General features: G+C 39.6%; 1 protein-coding gene and 1 long non-coding RNA gene across 9 annotated transcripts in view; one reads left to right on the forward strand and one right to left on the reverse strand.

The window, feature by feature from the left end:
* VRK2 (VRK serine/threonine kinase 2) overlaps positions 1–9,194 on the reverse strand; it is a 56,505-nt gene extending 47,311 nt beyond the window's left edge. For 3 of the 7 annotated variants that reach the window (XM_039359775.1, XM_039359781.1, XM_039359780.1), the window contains exons 1-3: positions 7,804–7,907; positions 7,639–7,712; positions 5,285–5,425 (exon numbers count right to left, since the gene is read on the reverse strand). In XM_039359775.1, coding sequence (XP_039215709.1) covers positions 5,285–5,425; positions 7,639–7,712; positions 7,804–7,868 — 280 coding nt within the window. In that variant the 5' untranslated portion in view covers positions 7,869–7,907. The other 4 variants (XM_039359777.1, XM_039359778.1, XM_039359779.1 and 1 more) reach the window with 4 other exon arrangements.
* LOC120315445 lies at positions 8,087–13,967 on the forward strand. 2 transcript variants are annotated; one of them, XR_005558687.1, is made up of 3 exons: positions 8,087–8,215; positions 9,953–10,793; positions 11,305–13,967. It is a non-coding gene; the product is annotated as an uncharacterized LOC120315445 (long non-coding RNA). The 2 variants fall into 2 exon arrangements; XR_005558686.1 differs by lacking the exon at positions 8,087–8,215 and adding an exon at positions 9,249–9,309.
* Positions 13,968–25,272: the final 11,305 nt, after the last annotated feature.

The following is a 25,272-nucleotide window of genomic DNA, read 5'->3' on the forward strand; positions in this document are numbered from 1 at the left end:
GAGAAAGGGAAAGGAAAGAGAGAGAGAGAGAGAGAGAGAGAGAGAGAAAGAAAGAAAGAAAGAAAGAAAGAAAGAAAGAAAGAAAGAGAAAGGAAGGAAGAAAGAAAGAAAGAAAGGGAGGGAGGGAGGGAAAGAGAGACAGAGAGAGACCTTTTTGACATCTCAAATGAAGATAACACTGCATATATCCTTTTTTACCTTTATTATAGGTGTATATATATATATATATATATATATATGTATGTATGTATGTATGTATACACACACACACACACACACACACACACACACACAATAAAGGTAAAAAAGGATCATATTATCTTCATTTTAGATATCAAAAGGGTTTTGCAGCTCCCGGTATTTTGTTTTCGGTGGGAAACGGGTCCAAGTGGCTCTTTGAGTGTTTTGGGTTGCCTACCACTGACATAGGTTAAGGCTCTACCATTAATATCATTCCTGTTTTTATAAGATTAAAGAAATATGTCAAGAAATCACCAGTTTGACTCCGCTATTCAATGAAGGACTAGAACAGACTCAGAACTGCAGGCTTCTTCATATACATAATTTAGGGCAGATTTTTCTAAGATGGATATGATTAGATTTAGATACATAGATGTCACCTCTCAACATTTTCAACCAAGGTTATGCCTAACTGGATAATTCTGGGAGTTGAACACCACAGATCTAAGAAGATTTTTGAGGAACCCTGATTCAGAATCCAGAACTCCTACATGTTAAGCCTTCTGAGGAGAAGTAAATAGTTTATCACACCCACACTGGCTATATCCATATTTTCCTTTCCTTATCTTACACCAGTAGGAAATAATGACTTCCAACAGGACTTTGAAATTCACCCCTAGTCTAATTAGTCCTTTTGCATAACTTCTGTCCCATGCTTCATGAAAATGTGGACAATGATGTCCAACGAAGAAGCACTAGTATTCATTTGATAGGATTCACAGCAGGCCCATTCTAAGTGGATCTTCTTCAGTTTCACCTCTTAGGACTCAACTACTACTAATTCCAATCAAGTTATGATTGTCTTTCTACATAAACTTCTTCTAACCTGTATACAATTTTTAAAGTTCTGCTCAAAGTAATTTAGTATGCACCGGAGACAAATTCCTTGTGTGTTCAATCACACTTGGCCAATAAAGAATTCTATTCTATTTGAATAAAAGAATATATTAATATAAGCAGTTGAAATCCAAATCAGAATACATGATAACAAAATAACTGAAAGGGGAAGACATTGGCTATCTTTTCCTAATATGTTATTCTGTCATTCTGACCACATTCACTGGAAAAGATGATAGGTGTACTGCAGAACATGAGGAAGGCATCTAATAATAACCTCTAGCTGTTCAAATCAATGCTTTAATCTTTTGTTTGTACTTCTCTTCCATTTTATGCATGTATTTACTTTATACACAAACCCAATACTACATAAACCCAAGATTTTCTTAACTTGTACAACAACTTTAATAAAAGAATATCCAATGTATCCATTTCATACAGAGTAAGACTTTTTCCCAGCTAACCATGTATTAACCACTGAAAGTGTCTTGCTCTGTGATAAGAAAAGGAAGATCTTCTGCCTGCACAGCATGAGTTCTGCCATTAAGCCATGGCTTTCCCCCATAGCTTTTGTTAGTTTTACAAGCAAAGTAACATCAGAGCACACTTCTGGAGAATATTGCTTCCCCCCCCCCTCCACACACACACAATGATAACCTGGCACCATGGCACCCAGAAGTCCGACAAAGTAACTTGCTAGTTTTGCTTGCCAGCTGGAACCTACAAATTTCCATGTACAACAGTTTATTTGTGAGGCAATCATCTCCTGAAATAATGGAGAAAGTGCCTGCAGTACATCTTGTGGAGTCAGTTTTGCAGGCAAAGTTTGCACAGAGGGAAGAGGAAAGCAGTGCCTATTGGCAATTAAATAGAATTCCCAACTCTTGTCCACAGCTGATCTCATTGCCACTGCTGGAGCTCTGGCAACAAATACTCATTTTGCAAATATGGATGGCCTCAAGAAAGTGGAGGTTTGTGCACAAGCATGCTGTGGTTATAAAATTTTGAAGAGTATTAATTTCCTATGGGCTTTACTTATATGCTAACATTACAATATCTACAATCTGTAGACATTCCAAGATCAGAAAGTACAAATTCTGGTGATATTTTTTCCCAAAAAATTCTTTACTACTTTTGCAAAGTAACAGCTAGAAAGATAGGATTTAGTTTTATGTTTTCCTTCATCTTTTATATCACCTTTCACTAGCCAGGTGCTCTCCAGATGTCTTAGAACAACTTACAGAATTCGCATCTGATAAGCCAAGATATATAAACTAAATGAATCTGAAAGTCCTCTGGTCAAGGAAATCTTGTTTACTTATTTCTCCTTTCCTAATCTTCTATTTCTACTCAAACAAGCAATGAAGCTAAATGGAAATGAAACTGTTTAGTACTCAAGTGGAGACCAAGGAAACATCACTTTAACAATTTTCAGTGATGCAAAACTAAAGCAAGGCAAGAGTATTTATATAATGTAAAATTACTTTAATCAAGGAAAGTAAAACATTTGCTAGCTTCTGCCTGGGTACTAATCCTAGTAAACTATCCAGGACTGTGCTCATCTGTCATTTAAGATATAAAGTTCTTTAATCTTATCTGATATATATCTGGTTTCTTTTTCAAGTACAAATGAGAGAAATAACCATGTTGAAACCAATCCTAGACTCCTTCCCCATCAATTCTCCACAACTTTCAACTCTGAAAGCAGGGTTTGTGGGGAATGGTGGCAAAGTAGAACTAATAGAACATAATCATTGGATTCTTTTGTACCATGAAGTACAACTATATAAACAAGTACTGGGAAATTACCCACAAGAAATGGATAGTGAAGATCCTGGAATGCTGAAATGGCCAAACTGACTGCTTTAACTAAAAATACCATAAGACATTGTCAAAATTTAATGATGATTGAAAACCCCTTATTGATTCTTTTACAGGAAACAGAAAAAAATGTTATATGATTTTGAGGATTAGAATAAAAATAATATAGAGAAAATGTACACAATGCTATAATAAAGTTAGAGATTTTATATCTATAGTTATAACTGTTGTAAAAAAATTAGAAGTTTCTTTGATTTCTGCATTGTCTTTGTTTTCTTTTCTATTTTTTTCTTTTTTATTCCAAATACTAGTTCTTGCTAATTTTCATTCTGTATTAAAATTTTGAAATATTCAGAAATTATGTGTTTTTATTTATTCAATATTTGGGTTGGAACAGCAATCTAAAAAATAACATAATTTGACTGACACTGAATCAGAAAAACCACCTGACTCAATTTCATATGCAAATCAAAGATTCAAAGATCTTTTATCAAGGATATGATGAAGTACTGTAACTTAAAAAAAAAGAAAAGTTTCAGCTATTTGAGGTTAAAAACAAAAGTAGACCCTTAAAACTGGGAAAATGTCTAATTTCATGATTCAGGTGCAAAGATTTTAGAAGCAGACCCTTTAAATCGTAATTATTATTCAGGGAAGTATAGTTTTTCCTCCTTTTATAAAGTGGGGTATAAAATATTAAATCTCTTTTGCAGACAAAATATAAAGCTCAATATTAACATCTCAAATGTCCAATATGTCAGGGCTTTTCAACCTTTTCACTTACCACTTTTAGGCTATGGCAATATTCGAGCACCACCTAGCAAGGTGTCAAAAACTTGATGACCAAAAAAAACAAAAAACCTGTTCAAAGTTGCAATTGCACTGAAATGACTTATGACCATTTTTCACATTTATGACCATTGCAGCATGCCCAGGGTCATGTGATTTATATTTGGATGCTTGGCAACTGATTCACATTTATGATGATTACAGTGTTCCAGGGTCATACGATCCCTTTTTGCAACCTTCTGACAAGCAAAGTCAATTGCAAGGCTGCTAGTGGCCAAGTGCTAAGGCGGGACTTCCTTCCTTCCCTGCCTCCTTCTTTCTCATGCCCACCTCCTTCTGAAGGAAGAATTTGAACCCCCCCCCATATTTTCCATATATTCATCAAACAAGGAAAAGCCTCCAGAGACAGAAAAGTGAAGCTGCTGAGGGAACTAGCTTTAAAAGGCACATTCCCCTTTAAGAATTAGCTACTGGCTAGAGAGGAAAGTTAATGAGTGCAGCCGGCACTTAAGGAAGAAAAAAAATGTAGTATTGGCTGCCGGCTAAGGCAGCCTCCCCAAATGGCTCCATTCATAAGTAAAGGAATGCTACAGGCAAAATCCATTCAGGAGAAAAATATTTCAAAATCCCTTGCAGCAAAACTTACAGCTAACAATAGCAGAACAATAGAAGCTAACAGGAGACATCAGCCAAATAGAAATTGCCAAACACTCCTTAAGAACACAAAGCCCACATTGCACAAATCCCAGAACTTCAAAGTCACAAAAGCACATAAGAATCCTTCCACTCCCCATCTCCCTCCCTCCCTCCGTGTCTTGCCTCCAGCTGATGCTACCTTTCTTCATTCCTCCTGGAGGGCAACCCTTCCCCTGCTGCATTTCTTGCCTGTGTGTTGCTGCCAGCACAGGTGGCTGCCACAGAAGTTGTAGATCGGCTCATGGCCGGCCTGCTTGGACTCCTTGATCTCCTCTCCTCTCCCCCCCACCCTCCTCCTTCCCCTTTGGTGCAGCTAGAGCTGATTCCACATCCTCCTGAGGCTGCTTCTTTTTTTCCCCTCTGCCTCCTTTTATAGCTTCTCCTGTCTCTGCCCCCTTCATCCTCCTTTCTCATGGGGGAGGGTGAGCCAGAAGTGAGCCTGGGGTGAGGCTCAGCCTCAGCCACTCTGCAGCTCCAGAGGACTCTCTCACAGTAAGTCCTTGCCTGCGCTGGCTCTTTCCCTCCCCCACTACACTTGGCTAGCAGGGCTGTGTACCACCTGCCACTCGTTAATGTACCACAAGTGGTACACGTACCACCAGTTAAAAAGCCCTGCAATATGTCACAGTCAGTGGTGGGATTCAACCAGTTCACACTGGTTCAGTAGCTAATTTTTTGTTGCCCAGGCCCAGAATGGACTTCCGGAAGCGGCATCCACATAGACAACCAGTTATTCACATATTTAAATCCCATCACTGGTCACAGTGGACTTCTAGGAAGCCACAAAAAGGGGGGGGGGAGGGAGGAAAAGGCAAAGGAATATATTCATTTCCTAGTTATGGAGGGATGATTCCAAGTTGTAAGCTCTCTCACACAAACTATTTCATAACACTTATCTTACCTAGGTAGACTAAGCCAAATCCTCCATAAGCAATCATAGAACCCAATCGCCAGTTCTGTTTGTGGGTATCCATCAATATTATTCCTTCTTGAAGAGGATCTGGGAGGTTGTTCTTTTTATGCTTTTTGGGAGGCATTATGCCTGAACAGAATGAATAAAAGACAACTCTTAGAAAAAACAGCACTTTTTTTCTCCATAGCCTTCTTAGTTTTAAAAAATAAATAAATAAAACAAAACCACCTTATAATGTCATATTCTGGTAATACAGATATCAGCAAGCTTACCCTCTTTGTTACATCATAAAGTGATTCAGCTGATGATATAAGAAATCCTTCCTGAATATAGTTGTAAAGGGCAGCTTTGGCCATAATACCTTGAGTTGTGAGATGGAATGTTATAATAAATATATAATAGTGATAATTTGCCTTGTCAGTTTCAGCTGTTCAGAGTGAATCTTCCCAGATGTCTTTAGTAATGACTCTTCCCTTGTAAACAGCAAGTGATTGGCTTGATTCTGGAACTAATATTTGGATGGATCTTCACTTGTTAGATACATTCAATCAGAATGTATCTGCCTCTCTCTTCAGTGCACATTTGGCTAACTTTGTTTTTCACGTGTGAATAATAGGCACATTTTTTTCTTCTTGAGACTAAAATCTGAAAACCCCTTAAGACGATTGAAACTGAGCATCATGCAATATTGTCCATGATATTTTGGGCAATATTATCAATTTGAGATATTTTTCAGCTGTTTTTCTCTACGTACACAATTGCTTGCTTATATTTTAGCTGTAACTAAGGCATTTCAGATAAAAAACCATGAGTGATACAATGCATGTTTGGCTTCAGTGCTCTAAACCCATGTTGACTATGCGGCCAAAAGCAGCACATTGTCAAGACTTAAATTCACAGCAAAAAGCATCTTTAATACCTTTGTATGTTCTCTGCTTGGATTCTTTCCCCTATTAAGATTTGAGAAGAAAAGGGATCCGTTAACAAAAGATGAGGAGATACACTCTCCTACTACTTTCATTAATCCCACATCACAGTAACAGGGGAGGTTCCAATTCCAAGACTGGTGTCAAAATCCCAAACCCAAATTTTCAATCTTTTTTCTTATCGGGGGGGGGGGAAGCTGAATGTTTTACTCTTTTCATTAGTTATATCATAATATCTATTTTTTTAAAAAAAAAGTGGGGGAAGACATTTTTCCTGCCATGGAAATAGGTAGAGAAGAACTCACTTGCTTAATTTCTGTGTGAAAGCAATTGAAAATAAAGTCACAAGACCAAGTGCACAAAAATTCAAAAATTCAAACTCAAATTCTAGAAAGCAAAACAACTCTGTATCTGCTTTCATTCAAATTAAGGCAAGACAATATTTAAAAGCAAAAAAAAGATTGTGTATATGCTGCAAAATAGTGTTTCCCAGGAATCATAGACTACACCTTCTGTAGTCTCAAGCCAATTTGGTTATTGTTTCAGGTGACTTGGACTAGCAATTACAGAAGTAAGAATCTTGAGTACTTTATATTCAGTGTACTTGAATAAAGATTTATACTGTAGATAAGTTTGAAATTAAAAACAATGTATTGTTATAGATTACTTGTATTGTATTACTTCTTCTTATTTAAAAAGAAATGTGCTTTGCCTCCAGAGATAAAATATAAATAAAAGAAGATGTACAAATGTATGCATTCATATAGCTCTCAATATTCAATAATATCTCAATATTCAACTACATTCCCATCGACCAAGAAACGGCCCGGGGGTGAAATATGCCAACTGTGCAAGAAGAGATGGCTTGAGCTTGAAGGATTCCCTGGAATTAACATGTAAGTCACACTTTCTTTACAACTCTGCCCTCCATATGAGGGGATAGACTACATGTATTCCTACAGAGTATCCAAAAAGAGGTGGGAGGCATTGTGCCCTTCGTAACAACTCCAACAAAAGTAGGACTGACATATGCGGCAACTCGGTGGAAGCCACTTTCACGACCTACCGTATCTTTGTGGAGGCTACATGTGTGACACGCTATTCCCAGCAGCCTTAAAGAGAATTCATTCCCCAGCTTCCCAGGTACTATAATAGCACCTACACATATTAACAAAGTACCAAGAACTTTGGAATCACTCCTCGGGTTATAGACTTGTAAACAGGGCGGAGGAATATTCGGGGAGGGACAGGTTAAAAACATTTAAAAAATTAGAAAAAATTCTCTGGCCTCCCAACTCACTCTCAGCAAGTCCGGACGGCTTACTTCCACTAAGCCTGAAAATAGTGAGTAAGCAAGAGATAACTGAGGTAGTGACCAAGAAACCACAAATAGAACAGAGCTGGCCATGGAGTTACCTCCTAGGACAGCCGCCAGTTGCCCTTTTTCCTTGATTCTCACGTTAGTAGCATTATCACTCTCTTGCCCCAAACTGAAAAAAAGTCAAGACAAGGGGAGAATAAGCGGAAAGGGCCGAAGCTCTTCGCTTCGAAAACAGAAGTTGAAGAAGGCATCACACACACATGCGCACACTTCTAAGGCGAAGAACAGTCTTTCCCGGTCCCCACAAGGGTACAAAGAGATCCATTTGCCTTCTTGGCCCCTCCCATTCCCTTGGGGAACAGCCGCATCGCCACCTACCTTCTGTACAACTAAATTCACGCCCCCGCCTTTCCCGCTCCGCGCAGTTTCCCTTTTTCCTCTTCTCCACGTGGTACCTCTGACGCTAGGCAACCCCAAAGCAATCCTTCGCGGCTGGCGGCCTATCAGAAGTGAGCGTCCCAGCCCAGCGCCGCTCGGCCCTCCGTCACGTGACGCGGCACCCAAAAGTTACTTGTCCGTGAATAAAGTAACGGCGGCGAGAAAACAAGACACCGGTCATTGGGCGATTAGTTGCGGGTGTCCTCTAGCCCAAGACCAAGCCAGTCGGAAAAGGTGGGACAAGACCCGCCTTCTTTCACTAAAGCGGGTGGGGAAGATGAGGGCCTTGAAGAAAAGGCGGTGACGGTCCAGCGAAATGCTGAGATGTGCGGAAAAGAAAAGGAATTGCCAACCAAACCGGCGGGTGTTACTTTTTAAATAATTATTTATTACACTTGAATGCTCTCAGTTGCCTCATGAAAAAAAGCATCTTTGGAATAATTAAGATAGTACTTCTCAGAGTTTTACTGCTCCTTGCCGATCCTGAAAATATTTTAATATGTGATTACTACATATTTATTCTAGCTTTCTTCTAGGGTTTTATCCCTGCAGCATGTGAAATTGAGCCAGTTGCTGCCAGCCTGTGTATATCCTGCTTTACAGAGGTTTTGTAGAAAAAGAGAGATGGCTACCCCTCAGCCAGATTGACATCACAAAGTTGTGAGGATTAAAAAGGCAGAATTATTTGTATGTGATGTAAAATATCATTCATTGGTGATCTTGGTAACATTTTGTAGTTATCTTTAACTTTTGCAGCCAGGAAGTGTAGACCATTAAATGGCAGCAAAGAGAGGAGCCTAAATGAGTCTTGAGTGACTAGAGTCCATCCCTTATGAAGTGATGGGCACCTTCCCAGAAAACAAACCTTCTCTGTTGTGGCTCAATCATTATTGAATAAGCTGGCAGTGGAAATAACTTTGACCTTACTCTCTGGATTTGTTTATCTGTGGTTATGCTGTAAATTGCTAAGTATTTTTAAATGGCAAATGAAACTATTATAGTCAATTATGAAAGATAAATATGTAATGATCTGCTTACTTTTTCTTTCCTCCAAAGTCCATATATAGAATGTTCCAGTTCAGGAACATATATGGAGTTGTTGGGAGGAACTCCCCCGTTCTGTTCTTCCAGCCGGGATTCTCCTTGACGGCGCAGTGCAGAAGAAATAGATCGTGAAGCCAGCTACCAGAAAGAGGTTTTATTTTGAGGATCAGCGTCGAGTCCCCGGCTAGCTAGACAGAGTGATCTTTAAACAGGGGTTTTTATACCCTTTTGTGGTTTCCAAACTTGTCATTTCTGATTGGTAACAAACTTACCATTTCTAATTGGTGAGTTAAAATTTGTCTTTCTTGATTTGCTGGTTTGTGACTATTGTTAGTTCCTTTTTCTTGCCTAAAAGGTGTTAATTACTTTTATTGTTGTGTCCTGATTGCTGCTAGCTGGTTCCTCATTGTGTGTGTCAAGTGTTTGCTGTTTTAGCCTCAGGCTGCTGTTGACCCAGTTTAGTTGGGGTGTTCCTAGATTATTTCTTAGTTGGGCTGGGGAGGGGGTGTCCAACTCTCATCAGAGTAGTACCAGCAGAAAACATTACCCCCATCTACCCCCACACATATGATTACAATCAACTCTTGCAAGTTTTTTTTTTAAAAAAAAAATCCAGTGCTGAGACCAATTTTCAGGAAGTGAATAGCAGGAGTTGTAAATCTCTCACAACTTTGTAGAAGCCAGATCCAAGTAGGATAGATATCCCGTATATTTACTCACAGATAAAGCAAAAGAACCCAGGAAAATTATATATTTCATTGGAAATAAGATAAAATTGTTTTGTTTAAACTTAAGTGAAACAAGCTGTTGTAGAGTTACATGTAAATTTGACAATAAAACCAAATGCAGTTTTAGACTGTTGGAAGAGTAGGCTGCTTAACTAAATTTCAGTAACTTAACTACTGCTTTCTTTTCCTCCCATTTTAGCCTTCTTCCCAGCATCAGCACAACAGAGTTGCTAATTAAGCTGCAACTTTGACACAGCTGTGGAAGGAGACATGTGTTTCATAGCTACACAGCGACCAGCAAAAAAGAAAGGAAAGCCAAAGGAAAGAGTTTTTTCCTTCAACAGGATTGGACAGTCCAAAAGAGAGGAAAAGTATAGCAACACAGCAAGACAAAGCACAATGTAAAAAAAGGTGGAAAAGCTCTATATACTGGCTGATAATAGAAAAAGAAAAAAAAATCTCAGAGAAGGGGACTTATGGCAGACAGACTTAAGAAAAAAAATGTTGATGCATACTAGTAATAGTATAGGGCATAGTATACCTATTCACAGTCACTCATGCCTTAGTCATCTCCCATCTTGACTATTGCAATGTGCTCTACATGGAACTGCCCCTGAAGAGCATGCGAAACTCCAGTTGGTGGAAAATGCAGCAGCCCACATAGGTTTTGTGCAGACCTTAGTGTGCAATATGTCAGCCGTGGTTGCTGATTTGCTTCCGAGTGCAATTCAAGGTGCTGGTTGTCACCCTTATAGCCCTTCATGACTTGGGACCAGGTTATCTGAGGGACTAACTCTTGCCGATCACATCCACTCGACCCACTAGAGCGAGGAAGTAAGGAATGTTGCGGGTCCTGTCCCCTCAGGAGATACATCTGGCAGGACCCAGAAGAAGGGCCTTCTCCGTGGTGGCTCCCTCTGGAACATTATTCCCCCAGAGATGAGACTGGCCCCTACTCTAGCACTCTTCCGGAAGGCACTGAAGACCTGGTTCTGCCAGCAGGCCTGGGGAATCCAGACCGGGCTAGAGCCCATTAAATGGTTAATTTGAATGTATGTTGTTGACGGGGTGGAGGGGTGGGGGATTATTTTATTATTTTTCTTGTTTTTATTCTTTTATAGTGTTTTTATATCTGTGTAAGCCGCCTTGAGTCGCCATGTGTGAGCAGGCGGCAATATAATTTTTCTAAATAAATAAATAGGTGATCATATAGATAATAGAATAATATATAATATTAATTGAACATTAATAGTAGAGAGTAGTATAAACATTGTCATAAGGATTAGTATATTGTAATAGTAATTATCATAGTATAGTACTAGTATAGAGGTAGCAATAGAAGGACTCACATAACACTTTTATATGTTTATTTTTACAAAATAAAAGTCTTTCCAACCTTTACAAGGAGATATAAAGCCACAAGTGCTTTTCTGTCTCTCTTGATTTTGGGTCAGTCTAATATTTTTTTCTTCCTAGCATTTGCACGCAAACGCAGCCTCCCCCCCGTTTTTTTTTTTTAACCAACTGAGTGTTAATTCATTGTTACAACAGGAATTGGTGGACTAGCTTGTTGCCTGAGTTCATGGGCTGAGAGAGAAAGAGAGAGTGGCCTGAAATCATCCAGCCAACTTTCATGCCTACGGTGAGACCAAAACTCATAGTCTCTTGATTGCTAGACTTAGGCCTTCACCACTAGACAAAAGTGCCTCTCTTGGGTCAGTCTAATTGGATACAGTTTTCAAAATAATCTATGACAAGCTGCATCAATGGAAGTGTTATGTATCATTTATTTATGTGAAACTGGGTTCTGTTATTTTTATGCCCTTTTCAAATTCTGTGCCCATTTCTGGACATTGCATTTCAAAGTAATATAAAATGTGAAGAAGTTACAAGAAATTATAGTTGGGGGTAGCAACTAAGTTCTACAAATTGAGACTGAAGGAACTGAGAATACATTTAATCGTGAAAAGGGAAATCAAAAACCTAGAGAAATATTACTAAGGAGCATGCCATGATCTGTTAGTTTTATTCCAAGACTACAGCTACAGCTACAGGAGAGAAGATACAGGTTTAAAAATTAAGTAAGAACCAAGAGAAAGAACAAGTCAACAGTGGGAATAATTATTGATTATAATTATTATACTGAATATTACACTGAATTTCACTGGATTTGTTCAAACAGAAGCTAGAAACCAACTTCCAAGGTTGCTTTCATTTCGATTTTTCACTAGTTGGGAGCTGAATTTGAGAGGCTAAATGATACTTTCCCATGTATTACATAGAGTTATTTGGAAGAAAATAGAGGAAATCATTGACTATTGTATGATGGTCAGAATATCCCACCAATATCCTAATTTTCAGTCTTAATTTTAGTCCAATTATTTTAAGAATAAACACTTAATATAATCCACAATCTATACAGCCACTTAAATTAATATGTGTTGTGTGCTCCCAAGCTTAATACTCACTACACTTTCTTTTAAAAAAAATCTGAATATGTCATATTTCTTTGGAGTTTGCTGCAATCCACCAAATTTAGTGCAATTGGCTTTGAAGCAGGCATAGATAGAATTCTGTAATTTAGTGTCACTTATTTTAAGAACATAAGGAAGTCTGTTGTCATCTGCCTTGTTCCTCCTAACAGCAAGTAGGCAGAGGTGTAAAGCCTCTGAACTTGGCTTTCTGTGCAGCCAATGTATCTAACAGTTTAGGTTCATCTCTTGAACTTGTCTAATCCTAAAGCTGTTTTAACTTGAGGCCATCCTCATATCATGTCAAATGAATTCTTTCTAAATGATGTATGAGATAATTTGTTTTTATAATTTATTTGTGTAAGATCACTTTCACCATTATTTACTTGAAAAAGAGGGAAATCTGTATTTTTGCTACTCGCAGTACCCAGTATGTTTCCAACATGCAACATGGCCATTTTTGTATTGTAGACTTTCACTTTTCTAAAGAGCCTTTTTTTTTTTTTTTTTTTGCTGTGAAGAATTGCTCTGAACTCCAGCACAGCTTATGCCTTTATGACAATCTGTAGTCATCAGTGAAATATGGTGGCTTTTGGGTCATCATTAATGTCAGCTGCAGATCTCAAAAGGCTTTGCAGAATGGATGGCAGAGCTGCAACTGCTTACACTGAGCTACATTATCTCCCTGCAGAGGAGAGAAAAAAAAAAAGACCTCAGTATTTTTTCAGATATTTTGATTTCCTAAAAAGATATTACCCAGGATAAAATATTTTTCTTTCCCCTGTATTTCTTTAAAAAGTCTAATATAATATATAACGGTGTTTCTAGTTGTCAAGGTTATAGGTAAACTATGGGTAAAAAACCTGTTGTCTCTGAATGTGTTTTTTTTTCTCCCCTCTGGCCCATAGTTAAGATGCTGGAGGTCCAAGTTCCTCTTCTCAAAAATAGAAATCAATGGATAACTTCAGTCACTGCCTCTTAGTCCAACCTATCTCATAATGCTGTTCCTGTGAAGATAAAATTGGAAATAGGAGTGCTATATATGCTGCCTGAAGCTTCAAGAACAAAAACAAATCACGGTGGGCTAATTTCAGTTCTGAGTGTCTATCTGCTATTTTATAAAGGTACCTGGGATTCTTTCATGTGTGTAAAAAGATAAAAACAAAACAAAAACTTCTGCAAAGCTAAAAGTTTCTTTTTTAAAAAAAAAAATGCCCTGTTCTGTAACTATAATTTCCAAAATTCCAGCAGGCAAATATAGAAATTGGAGCCCCAACACATCTGAGTTATGCCAGGTTGAAAGGGAGGCTTAGTATGTCAGACTAGGATTGAACTAGTCACCATTCTTGAAGAAAGAATGGGATTAAAATGTAATAATTATTTTTTGCCCAAAGATGCTGTTCAAAAGGCAACTGGACTTTCTTGGGTTTTTTTTTCCTGGAAAATATTTCTCTTCTCATCCAAGAAGCTTCTTCAGTTCTGTTCTTTGTGTTTATTCATTATATTGCACTATATACCTGTATTAACAAACCACATTTTGTTTACATTATAAACCATATGATTCTTAACATAATGGATTGGTTCCCATAGCATTTGGCATTACAGATTGGGGGTAAATGCTCTCAATTTAGAAATAAATGTATTTATTTAAATAGTTGTCATTTGTACATTTCGATTTCATGTTTACAAAAGGATATTTTTCAGAGTGGCTAACTTTAACAATAAAAAACCATGAGAGACTTAGTACATGTTCATTTTGTCCAAAGGCAATCCAGAATCTATAGAAAGAAAAATGGTATATGTCACGAAGAAAAAGCTACCATTGCATATTGGTCGCACAACAACCTTCTAATATCAACTTGCTATGGGGAATATAGAAATTTCTGTTCATTTCCAGTCACCTCTGAACTGTGAGGCTCAGTAAGCAACAGCAGCTCTGTCCTTCCCTAAAGCAGAGACTGAAGAGAAGATTAGAAGGGAGCTTCAAGGTAAAGCTGCCTGTAATTGCCTTAGGGATTGGTGACCACTACAGCTGCTGGGAGGTTTCTTTTTACCAGATGTTTTGTAATTGGCAGGTGTATGAACTTTGACTAATACTGATGTTTAGACAGAATATAACTTATTTTTAAAATGCCTCAAAAGGTGATAGTAAGTAATAGAGAATATTATGGATGTTGCTTTGATTTAACACGTTTTATTACTCAATATTAAAGCATAGCCTATTGAAGCTAAGATCTACTTTCTCATTTCATATTTTTTATAGTAGCTTTTTAGCTACTCACTTCAGACTGGAACTATGGATAACAACAAATGGTACAATTATCTTGAAACCTTACCGTTTCACACCTACACTTGGAACAGCAGTTGCAAGCAACGTGTAACTTCTCACACTGTTGCCTAGCATGACACCCTTGTGGTATTTAACACTGACATTTTAGCACTTTCACTATTCATCTCCCCCCCCCCAGCCCAGAACTCTTAAAATATCATTGCTAAAATTATACCAAGGGACATCACTGCCTGGTATAAAGAACATCAGCATTGCAACAAGGGAATCATGAAGTACAATCCTCCAAAATGGCAATCACGAGAGGTTTTTTTTTTCATGTCCATATAGAATGCTGGTTGGTTGGCAGTTTTTTTCATTGATTGGTGTGTTTTTTACTTGCTTCCACCAAGTTCTCTAAAACTTTCCAGGTAATTACTCCTCTAGTATCAAGAGGGCTTTAATGTCCAAGGAGTATGCCATGCTTTTCTGTCAATGTCTGGGGTGCACTGACACCCATTTGAAAGGCTCTGGCACAATTTCACATGTCTGGCCTCATGATTGAGATCATGCAATTACAATAATTAAGGACCTTCACCTCCGAATATTATGAAAGTGACCCATCTAAACTGAAGTCCATATGGTTGGAAATAGCTAATGAGTCAGTTAATGTACTATGTCTTGGAGAATGTGTACTAAATATGGATGGCACACTGAAGTAATTTACCAATGTTATGTCTTATAAAGAGTTTCTTTTTCCTCCTCTTCCCCTGTCCCAAATGGACAATCGTTTAGGTTCTCTTGTGTATTATGCATCAGAGTTCTAAATACAATTGTGTGTGACTGTATTTGTTTATGTAAAACAGAAGAAAGGGATTGAGACTAGAAAGGACTTGGTCAATGGATTCTTTCAAAAAAAAAATCTTAGTAGTCTGATCAATTAACTATAAATAAATCGGTAGATAACCCAAAAGATAATTGTAAAAATGTTTATGCCTTTTGTATTTCTAAATAATGTGTACACAACATTGTAGCATTTCAGAAAAAGTATATCTACTTTCCTATTTAGGAAGAAAAAGAGTAACTGCCTTATATTCCAGATCAGACCATTTTATCCAGTTAGCTCAAAGTTATTCTCTAACTGTCGGTGACTCTCCTGGGTGGGTTAGTCATAACTGCTGTAACGGGGTCCATTCTAAATACTATCTGCCTATGCCAAGACAAAAACAAAGTTTGATTTCATTTCTCCTTTAACCGCTATGCGGGAGTTCTGGAAATCAGTTAACAGGAAATTCGATGGCTTGAGTTTGACTCGTTTGGCGCTGCGACTACAAATGTGGTTAAAGGTTCCTTGGGAAATTATAGACAGGGCTGACCCCGTGTCTAGTTCCATATTGCATGAGACTCCACGAAGCTTGACTTTGAGTCTCAGCTTCTCTTTCATTGGGCGATGGGCACCTGTTCTAAACATGCTCCTTCTGCTAGCACAAAAACCAACTCTGTGTTGCCCCAGGGCCCCGGTACCTTTCCTGGGAAATTCTTCTTGTGGAATGTCCCTCTGGCGACCTTTACAAATAGAATGTCCCTCTGGCGACCTTTACAAATTCTTCTTGTGGAATGTCCCTCTGGCGACCTTTACAACGTGCCAGGCGTGCTTGCCGCACGCCCGGCACGTTGCTGTGTGGAACCTGCACTCCGAGCGTCTATGTCAGCCTCCTCAGCCCATACATCAAGTGAAGGAAACTTCCTTGTTAAGTGGCCGTTGAACTCTTGCTGGTGGCTTCTGCAGCAGATCAATTTTGTAGTCATTGCAAAGCAATATTTATGACACAGTATATGTCCTAAATAAGTCAGTTTGGGGCATACTCAGGAAACTATGGCCTACTAATATGTGTGAACTTGTATAGAATATCCTCCCCTTCTGCTTGCAAGGAAACCTGATCTTAACTTGTACTTAGGAAAGCCAAAGTCTGCTCCGGGCCTGACTCGAAAGCCCCTTGGACATCCCTGGAGCATAGAAGCGCACAGCCACCTGTGGGAAGCTTGGTTTGGCCCCGCAGGGGTCTTCAGCCTCCCTTCACTCCCTTCAGGGGTCTGAGCGGAGCCCTTAAAGCACGGAGGCTTTAGCGAAGAGGTTATTGTTATTGTTAGCTGGTTATTGTTCATGCCCCGGTTTGCCTCGGGCGGGCTCCCGAGAGGGGACCCCGTCTGGCTTTGTCAGCCCGGGAGGGGCGCAGGCAGGGTCCCCTGATACCCCCCCAGCTATGGCCGCTCAGCAGCAGCGCCGCTGCCACCGCTATTTGGCAGAACCTTTCCTCCCGTAGGGCGCGGACTGCGGCCAGGCACTTGCCTGCATGCCTGGGGGACTCCCGGGCACCTGCCCTGTGCCGTCAGCTCACCAGGACCATGACCCCAATGCTGCTGCAGGCATGGATGACACAGAGCCTGGCTGGCTGCTCAGCCATCCGCCGCGCCCCACGCATGGCACTTTCGCACGCAGCACCAGCTGCTACCCCGCCAGAACTACCTCCACCGCCACCTGTCCCATGCAGCCCCGCTGCGTGAAGCGGGCCCCGCAGCTCCCATTGTGCCACCCTCACACCACATTGATGGTGTAGTGCTTGAATTCGCCGCCCAAGCCAGACGCCAGTGGGGGGTGGCGGGAAGGTGTGGACAGCAGGCAGGCCCAGGCGGCAGCAGGCGGCGTGGGTCAGGTGCTCCCAGGCGGCCACATAGGCTCAGGATGAGGCAGCAGCGACGCAGGTCAAGCACCGGCCAGGCCAGCCTCCTCTCACTCCCTTCAGGGATCTGGGCAGAACTCTTAAAGCCCAGAGGCTTCAGCGAGGGGGTCTCTCTCCAGGGTCAGCGGTGCTGCTCACCTCGGGCTGCCCTTAGAGACACCCGAGAGAGGCTGGTTACTGTTCGCGCCCTGGGACACCATTTGCCTTGGGCGGGCTCTCGAGAGGGGACCGCCATCCGGCTTCGTCAGCCAGGGAGGGGTGCAGTGGGGTCCCCCGACACCCCCCCACCTATGGCCACTCTCTGCTCAGCAGCAGCGCCACCGCCGCCACTCTTCGGCAGAGCCTTTCCTCCCATAGGGCATGGACTGCGGCCCGGCACTTGCCTGCCGGCCTGCATGTCTTCCTACCTCCCTTGGGCACTCTCGGGCGCCCGCCTTGTGCTGTCAGCTCACCAGGACTGTGGTCCCGATGCTGTAGGCGTGGATGACATGGAACCTGGCTGGCTGTTCAGCCATCCGCCATGCCCCACGCGCCCCACATAGCGCCAGCCGCAGTCCCGCCAGAACCACCTTGGCCACCGCCTGTCCCGTGCAGCCCCGCTGTGTGAAGCGTTCGAAAGCCAATAGAATAGAGGGAATAGCACAGCTCATGGAAAAGTTGAAAAAATCCATCAAAAAACATGCCGGAATGCCGTTCTGAGCATTCTATGCAAAAAAAAGCCCTGGTCTTTGGTGACCCCTGTGAAATGGTCATTGGACCCCCAAAGGGGTCGCAACCCACAGATTGAGAACCACTGATCTATTCTAGACAGTCAGTCTGGATCTTAAACAGGTGCAGCCGTTTGACCGTTTCCAACAGTTTCCAAGTAATTAACCTCAATACATAACATAGCCATTGCCATATCACACTATTTCTGAAAGAAGTGCATTTCATAGATATAGACTGAATTATTGCAATCATCAGTGGTTGCTCTTTTGATCATGCCACATTAAATAAATCTCAACTAGGAAGACAGGTGCCTAAAATAGTGCTCTAGTATATATATGTATATATATATTTTAAAAAAACTATGATAATGTCAATTACGGATATATATTTCAATAAATATTTTTATAGAAAGCATGAAGATTTTTCTTCTCAAAATATGTATTTCTAAACATTTGAAAAAAAATTATAAATATTTGGAACCATGAACTGTGTCAGAATGTTTGGTTCCTATGAAAAGAGATTTCCCAATCCTCTGCACATTAGTCCAATAAGTGCAGTTTAGTCAGTTCATATCAGATTCATATAAAGCTCAGATTTCTCAGTGTTTCCAGGATCACTCAAAATGTCATTGAAAATTGGGATTTTAACCTTAAAGGTATGTGTGGAAGTATTCTTCCTGCTAACTGAAGGGAAGGATCTAAACCGTGTCCCTCCCCAAGTCTGAGATCCTAATCTCAGAATCCCTCCAAAGGTTAAAACCAACTTTTACTTTTAATGTGACAGGAGGGGAATTTCTTAAATATCTGGGGAATAATTGTAATAACTTTATTTAATGTGTTATTAAGTAAGTCATCAATTTAGCTTTTGTCCTAGCCTCACCTAGTTTGGAGAATGCAAACCTGAGGTGCTTCTCAACAATAGGCATCCTTTCTGTAAAATGGCTTACTTAAAGGTGGACTACTTTTCTGAAGGAGATGGGCTGGAAAAGGTAAACACTTGTGTTCACATTAGAGTGGCTCCAGTACCAGTGGATATTCCCCAATTTCTATAGCAGTTAATAATGCCTATCACCTTGGCTGCTTCAATCTCTCCATTTCACATGTTCCATTCTCATATTTTTCTAAGCCATAAATTCTTCACTCTGAGGAACCCAGAGTGGTAACAGGGAATAGAAGTCTCCTATGTAGTCAGGTCTCTTTCATAGAAGGAGGAAAGCAGAGAGAAAGAAAAGTCCCATTTGAAAAAAAAAATGATTTGGCTCATTGTATTCTGAAAAATACAGTTCTTATTCAAAGGCGTTATTAAAAAATGCCTTAATAAAATTTTAAAAATGCATAATTCTCTGTGGTGGTGCAGTGGTTAGAATGCAGTATTGCAGGCTTAACTCTGCCCACTGCGAGGAGTTCTATCCTGATTGGCTCAAGGTTGACTCAGCCTTCCATCCTTCTGAAGTCAGTAAAATGAGGACCCAGATTGTTGGGGGAAATATGTTGACACTGTAAAACCCTCAGAGATTGCTGTAAAGCACTGTCGAGTGGTATATAAGTCTAAACATTATTGCTGTTATCCATATTGAAAATAATTCAAAAAAAGTATTCTCTTTCTTAGAAGCAATACTTCTTCTTTATTCAACATATATCCCAATTCCACAGACTCTTGGCAGCTCATATAAAACCATATCATAAATATCATAAAAACAATCAGTTAAAATCACATTAAAACAGCAGAGTGGGCACTTCAAATACCACCACCATCTCCCCATGCAAACCCTACAAAGAATATTTGGTCTGTCTTCTTTTCCCTCCTGGAAATGTTTGTTGTTTGTTTACTATTTATATGTTGCTCCAGTGGGTTAGTGGCTTACATATGTCAGTAAGAAAATTAAAAACTAATCAACACATCAGAAATAGCCACAATCGCAGCACTCAAGGAGCAAAAGCATACACAAATCCATCAGTGGAGAGGTCACTTATAAACAAATTTATTTCTAAGACTTTCTGGAATAGCCATATAGTAATGGCTTTCCCAAAATCAAATAATGTGGTGGCTATCTAATTTCAGGCCATCTGAAGAAGAAAGAAGGGCTGGGAATGAGATGGTTCATTTCATGTTCCTTGAAGAGGACTACAAACCCCATGATTCTCAGCTATAAATGACCTTCCTTGCCATCAAGGGGCTATCAGTGCAAGATCTTTGTGTCAGCTTTAATAATGATGATGACAACGATGATAATAATAATGAGGAGGAGGAGGAGGAGGAAGAAGAAGAGGAAGAGGGAGAAGAAGAAGTTGGAAGGGACCTTGGAGGTTATCTGGTCCAACCCCCTGCTCAGGCAGGAAACCCTATACCATTTCAGACAAATGGCCATCCCGTCTCTTCTTAAAAACTTCCAGTGTTGGAGCATTCACCACTTCTGGAGGCAAGCTGTTCCACTGGTTAATTGTTCTAACTGTCAGGAAGTTTCTCCTTAGTTCTAGGTTGCTTCTCTCCTTAAATAGTTTCCATCCGTTGCTTCTTATCCTGCCTTCAGGCGCCTTGGAAAATAGCTTCACTCCCTCTTCTTTGTGGCAGCCCCTGAGATACTGGAACACTGCTATCACGTCCCCCCTCATCCTTCTCTTCATTAAACTAGACATACCCAATTCCAGCAGCCATTCCTTATATGCTTTAGCTTCCAGTCTCCTAATCATCTTTGTTGCTTTTCTCTGTACTCTTTTAGAGTCTCAACATCTTTTTTACATCATGGTGACCAAAATTGGATGCAGTATTCCAAGTGTGGCCTTACCAAGGCATTGTAGAGTGGTATTAATACTTCACGTGATCTTGATTCTATCCCTCTGTTAATGCAGCCCAGCACTATGTTGGCCTTTTTGACAGCTGCAGCACACTGCTGGCTCATATTTAAGTGATTGTCCACTAGGACTCTGAGGTCCCCCTCACAGTTACTACTATTGAGCAAAGTAGCCCCTATACTATACCTGTACATTTGGTTTTTCTTGCCTAAATGTAGAAACTTACTTTTTTCACCATTGAATTTCATTTTGTTAGACAGCGCCCGGTGTTCAAGTCTGTCCAGGTCCTCCTGTATCTTAAGCCTGTCTTCTGGAGTGTTGGCTATTCCTGCCAGCTTGGTGTCATCCACAAATTTGATGATTTCCCCATCCATCCCCTCGTCCAAATCGTTGAACAGAGCCCTGGGACACCCCACTACACAGTTCCCTCCATGTAGATGCAGTTCCATTGAGGATCACATGCTGAATATGGCCGGTCAGCCAGCTACGGATCCATCTGATGGTGATGCTGTCTAACCTACATTTTTCTATTTTATCAAGTAGTAGGTTGTGATCTACTTTATCAAATGCCTTACTTTGATTGTAGGAAATCAAACTTTTGTAGGAAATGCTCTTTCATTGGGGGTGGAGGATAAAGAGTGCAAAGAAAGAAAAAGCAGTAAGTAGATTGGTTTTACCCAGATACTTAACTCTAAAAGTCTCTCCAGTTTCAGGGACCTTCAGGTTGTGAATTCTGTAAATGCTCAAATGCACCTGTATATGTGAGACATTTGTTGTCTAAGCAACATCTCAAATTTATCATGATGTTTTATCTTTGTTCTGTATTTTTTCCCTCATGGCTACAAAAGCTAACATCTAGAGAATGAAGAACACCCTACCCTGGAATTTCACTACTTCTCAATGTCTGCTGCAAATAAGGCTTTTGGTATTCATACATCTCTAATTCACAATATTGGAAAGTAGTTATTGCAATACCTCCTCCTGTTCCCCCTTCTTTTGGCTCTTCCACTCATATAATTACACCACTGTGTCTATAATAATATCTTAAATGCCAGCAATATGTTCTCTATTCAGTAGTTCAATGTGTATATAGTGCATCATGCAGTAAAACAAACAGCTGTACCCTGTGTGGAATCATTCAACCTTCTGAACAAATCTCTACAGTAAGTCTCATTTTATTGCATAGGGAGAATGCTCTGTACTATCCACAAGCATTATTTTTTTGATGGAGGGCTAGCACTTAGCTTTTGGAAAACCATTGGAACCGCATTTTGAGGACATTACTTGTGGGCTATAATGGTGGTTACCCAGCTGTCTTTTCTTTTTTAAAACATTGCATTATTGTATTATCATGTATATAATTTATACTTGGAAGCAAGACAAGCAGAAAAGTAACAGAATCTGGATGTTGGCCATCTTTTCAGTAAAGACAATTGTGGCCATGTATACGTGAATATGTTTATGCCCTAAACCTGGAAAAGGTTTATCCACAGAGTTAATGTGTATGCCCAACTGCTTTTGTCTTATCTTGCAAATGGGTACACATGCATACTTTGCACATATAAATATGCAAAAATTTCCTCAGGTGAAATAAGTACACTAAGTAATTTGAGGGTCATCCTATTTTCCAATACATGTAACAATTATATTGTTGTTAATATAATTAATATATTGCAATGTAATAGAGACTTGAAGTTACTAATAACCTGGCTGAGAATAAGTTTCTTGAGCATCTAATATCTTCTGACTTGAACATAATTTCTAACAAAAGTTTTCTTCATCCTGGAAAGTAAAGTAGGATGTTAAATGTTCTCAGTGATCATACTCAATATGCAGCTTTCTAGTTTTGTGTTCACAAAAATATGGAAAAGTTCTTCCAGGTTAGAAGAATTCTCAATGCAAAGCAACATCCATTCAAATTCTTTTTCTATAAAATTTAGAGGCTCCCCCTCCTATTAGACTAGTTTAAGAGCCAGTAAAAATTCTGATATATATATTCTACATAGGCATTTATATCTGTATTATTTTATTTAATTATTTGTTTGTTAAGGGGTCTTTTATGTGAATTGGGCATAAACTAAGAAAAGTGCCAGCCTCTAGTATTATTCATTTATAGGAAATAAAAGAATGGATAGGTACAGCTAGTTGAAATATACCTATAACAAAGACATGGAGTAGAAGATTAGAAGCAGAGAGCAATTTCCTCTATTTCTTAGTGTGGTAAATGAGTACATTGTGCCTGGACATTTTCTGGGAATACCCATTACATACTGTCAACATTCAAAATGTACCCATCATCCCAACCTTATTTTCATTTCCAGAAAGATAGGTCAGCACTTTTATTTATTTATTTACATAATTTTTGTTCTACTTTTTCCTAATTTCCTTTTGTGCTGTGATGGGTTCTCTATGGAACAATCTCTTGTGAAATGTGGTGTTTGGCCCCAAACCCTGTTAGATTTCAAAAAGAATCTAAAACAGGGGTCTTCAAACCTGGCAACTTCAAAATTTGTGGACTTCAACTCCCAGAATTCCTCACCCAGCCAGGGTTGGCTGGGGAATTCTGGGAGTTGAAGTCCACAAGTCTTAAAGTTGCCAAGTTTGAAGACCCTTGATCTAAAAGCATAGTTTTCCCTTCAGGCGTTCTGCTAGGGATCCTGGTGTTTTGGAGGTGGAGTCTTAACTATATGACATTATGTCAATTTTGTCTTTATTTCTGTTTATATTGTTGGTTTTAAGAAGTTGGTTTTAAGAATAATTTTTGTATTTATGCATAGGGTGGCCCTATAAATAAATATATTTAGAAAAGATATTTGCAACAAAATACTTCAGTGTATTCACACATCACAGCTAACTTACTGCTTTCATTCACAATCCCAAGAAACCATCAACACTTCTCTGAACTAAGATCAAGCAGGACATCACGCCTGTATTCTTTTTTTTTTCTTTCGTAGCTGACATACAGGGTTTTTGGCTACCAAGCTACTCACCCCCAAATTAAGTAAACATTTCATATTTCTTCAAGTACATTGTTAGCTTCTAAATATTTTTCAGTTTGCTTACAAACCTTTCATCTGACATAAGTATGAGAAATGTTTGTGTTGATAATATAGTATGATGCAATACTGGTACTCCATCCTGGATTACATGGCCGGATTCCTTGAACCTTTGATTAGTGACACCAAGATTTTTCTGGTCATACCAATCTCTTCAGAATAATTCAACTAAATCTGCTCTGCATAGTTATTTAATGGTAAAGAGACACAGATGTCCATCTTTGATGTCTACCACTGATTCTTCTGGTCCAGTCAGTGAGTAACATGTAAAGATGCCCAGGCAAGCACAGGACCCCAAATATTCCCTTCTAAGTGTGTTCACACTATTCTCTTTATGGCTCTGAAAGAGCCATTGAATACAGAGGCAGGCAATGATTATATTTACATTAAATGAAATTAAGGCAGAATGTCCACCTCTTTAACTTTATGCTCCCTTAATGGACAATCATTCTTCATCTTTCCCCTTCAAGCAAGAGGATGCTCAAAAGGCATAAAACTGGCTTCATTTTAATAAGACAAAATAAGAGGCCTGCCAGATCGAAAATGACTAAATTATGCTCAGTTTAGGGGTTTCACTTTGCTGTTTTGCCTCAGGCTTTGGGGACATTAAGGCCATGTTATAAATCCTGGCCAGTGCTTTCTTCTAAAGAGCAAAAATGAGAGTTTATTAGTATCACAGTGGTTGCCTCAATAATGACAAAACAGTTGCTCATTACTGCTCATTAGATTCATATTAGATTCATTTGCAGGAGTCATACATCTTCTATTCAGAGTCTATTGCAAAACAACGGATATGATTTGACACCTGCTGTAGGACCGAATTCATTAGATGGTAATAACAGAAACAGGAATACAAGGGATGGCCTTCTGCTTGGTCCCACTTGGAGGGTTTGGAAAAGTTGCAGAATTTGTACAGAATAAATAAAGACAGCAGTCAATCAGGTTAAACACTACAGCAAGCTAGTCTGATATACCTGACTGTAAAGTCCCCACCATTTTGATAGATGTAGCATGTATACATATTTCACTTGAGTCCACTTGAGTCCTTCTGAGAAGTCCATGTGACTCAGTGCACTGACAGGTAGTGCACCCTGAAGAACAGAAGTGTTCTTTAACCTAGGCTGTCCAGATGTGTTATGTTTGCAGCTCCAAGAATTCTCTGTTGCTGGCCTTGATAAAATTATAGCCAGGTAACAAAGCTGCAAGTACAAGATTTTTGCATTCGGGACTTGGCCACTTGTCAAAAGCAGGGATATCCACCAGATACCACAGGTATTCCTACCTGGCTTCAGTTCCTTCGTCCACCTGGAACACCCAAACATCTGAGATTAAATGAATGAAAAATATATCACATTCTCATACCAGTTTTCTTAGATCCACATTGAATGTCTGCAAGAGGAAGAGCTGCCAAAGAGCCAAAGGTGATGTTTTGTGGAATTAGAAAATGAAATCTATTGTCTGCATTTGGCTAAGAAGCCATAAAAG

Source organism: Crotalus tigris, unplaced genomic scaffold (genome assembly GCF_016545835.1).
Source record: "Crotalus tigris isolate CLP2741 ecotype Arizona unplaced genomic scaffold, ASM1654583v1 scf7180000019121.289717, whole genome shotgun sequence".
In the NCBI taxonomy this organism is placed as follows: Eukaryota; Metazoa; Chordata; class Lepidosauria; order Squamata; family Viperidae; genus Crotalus; species Crotalus tigris.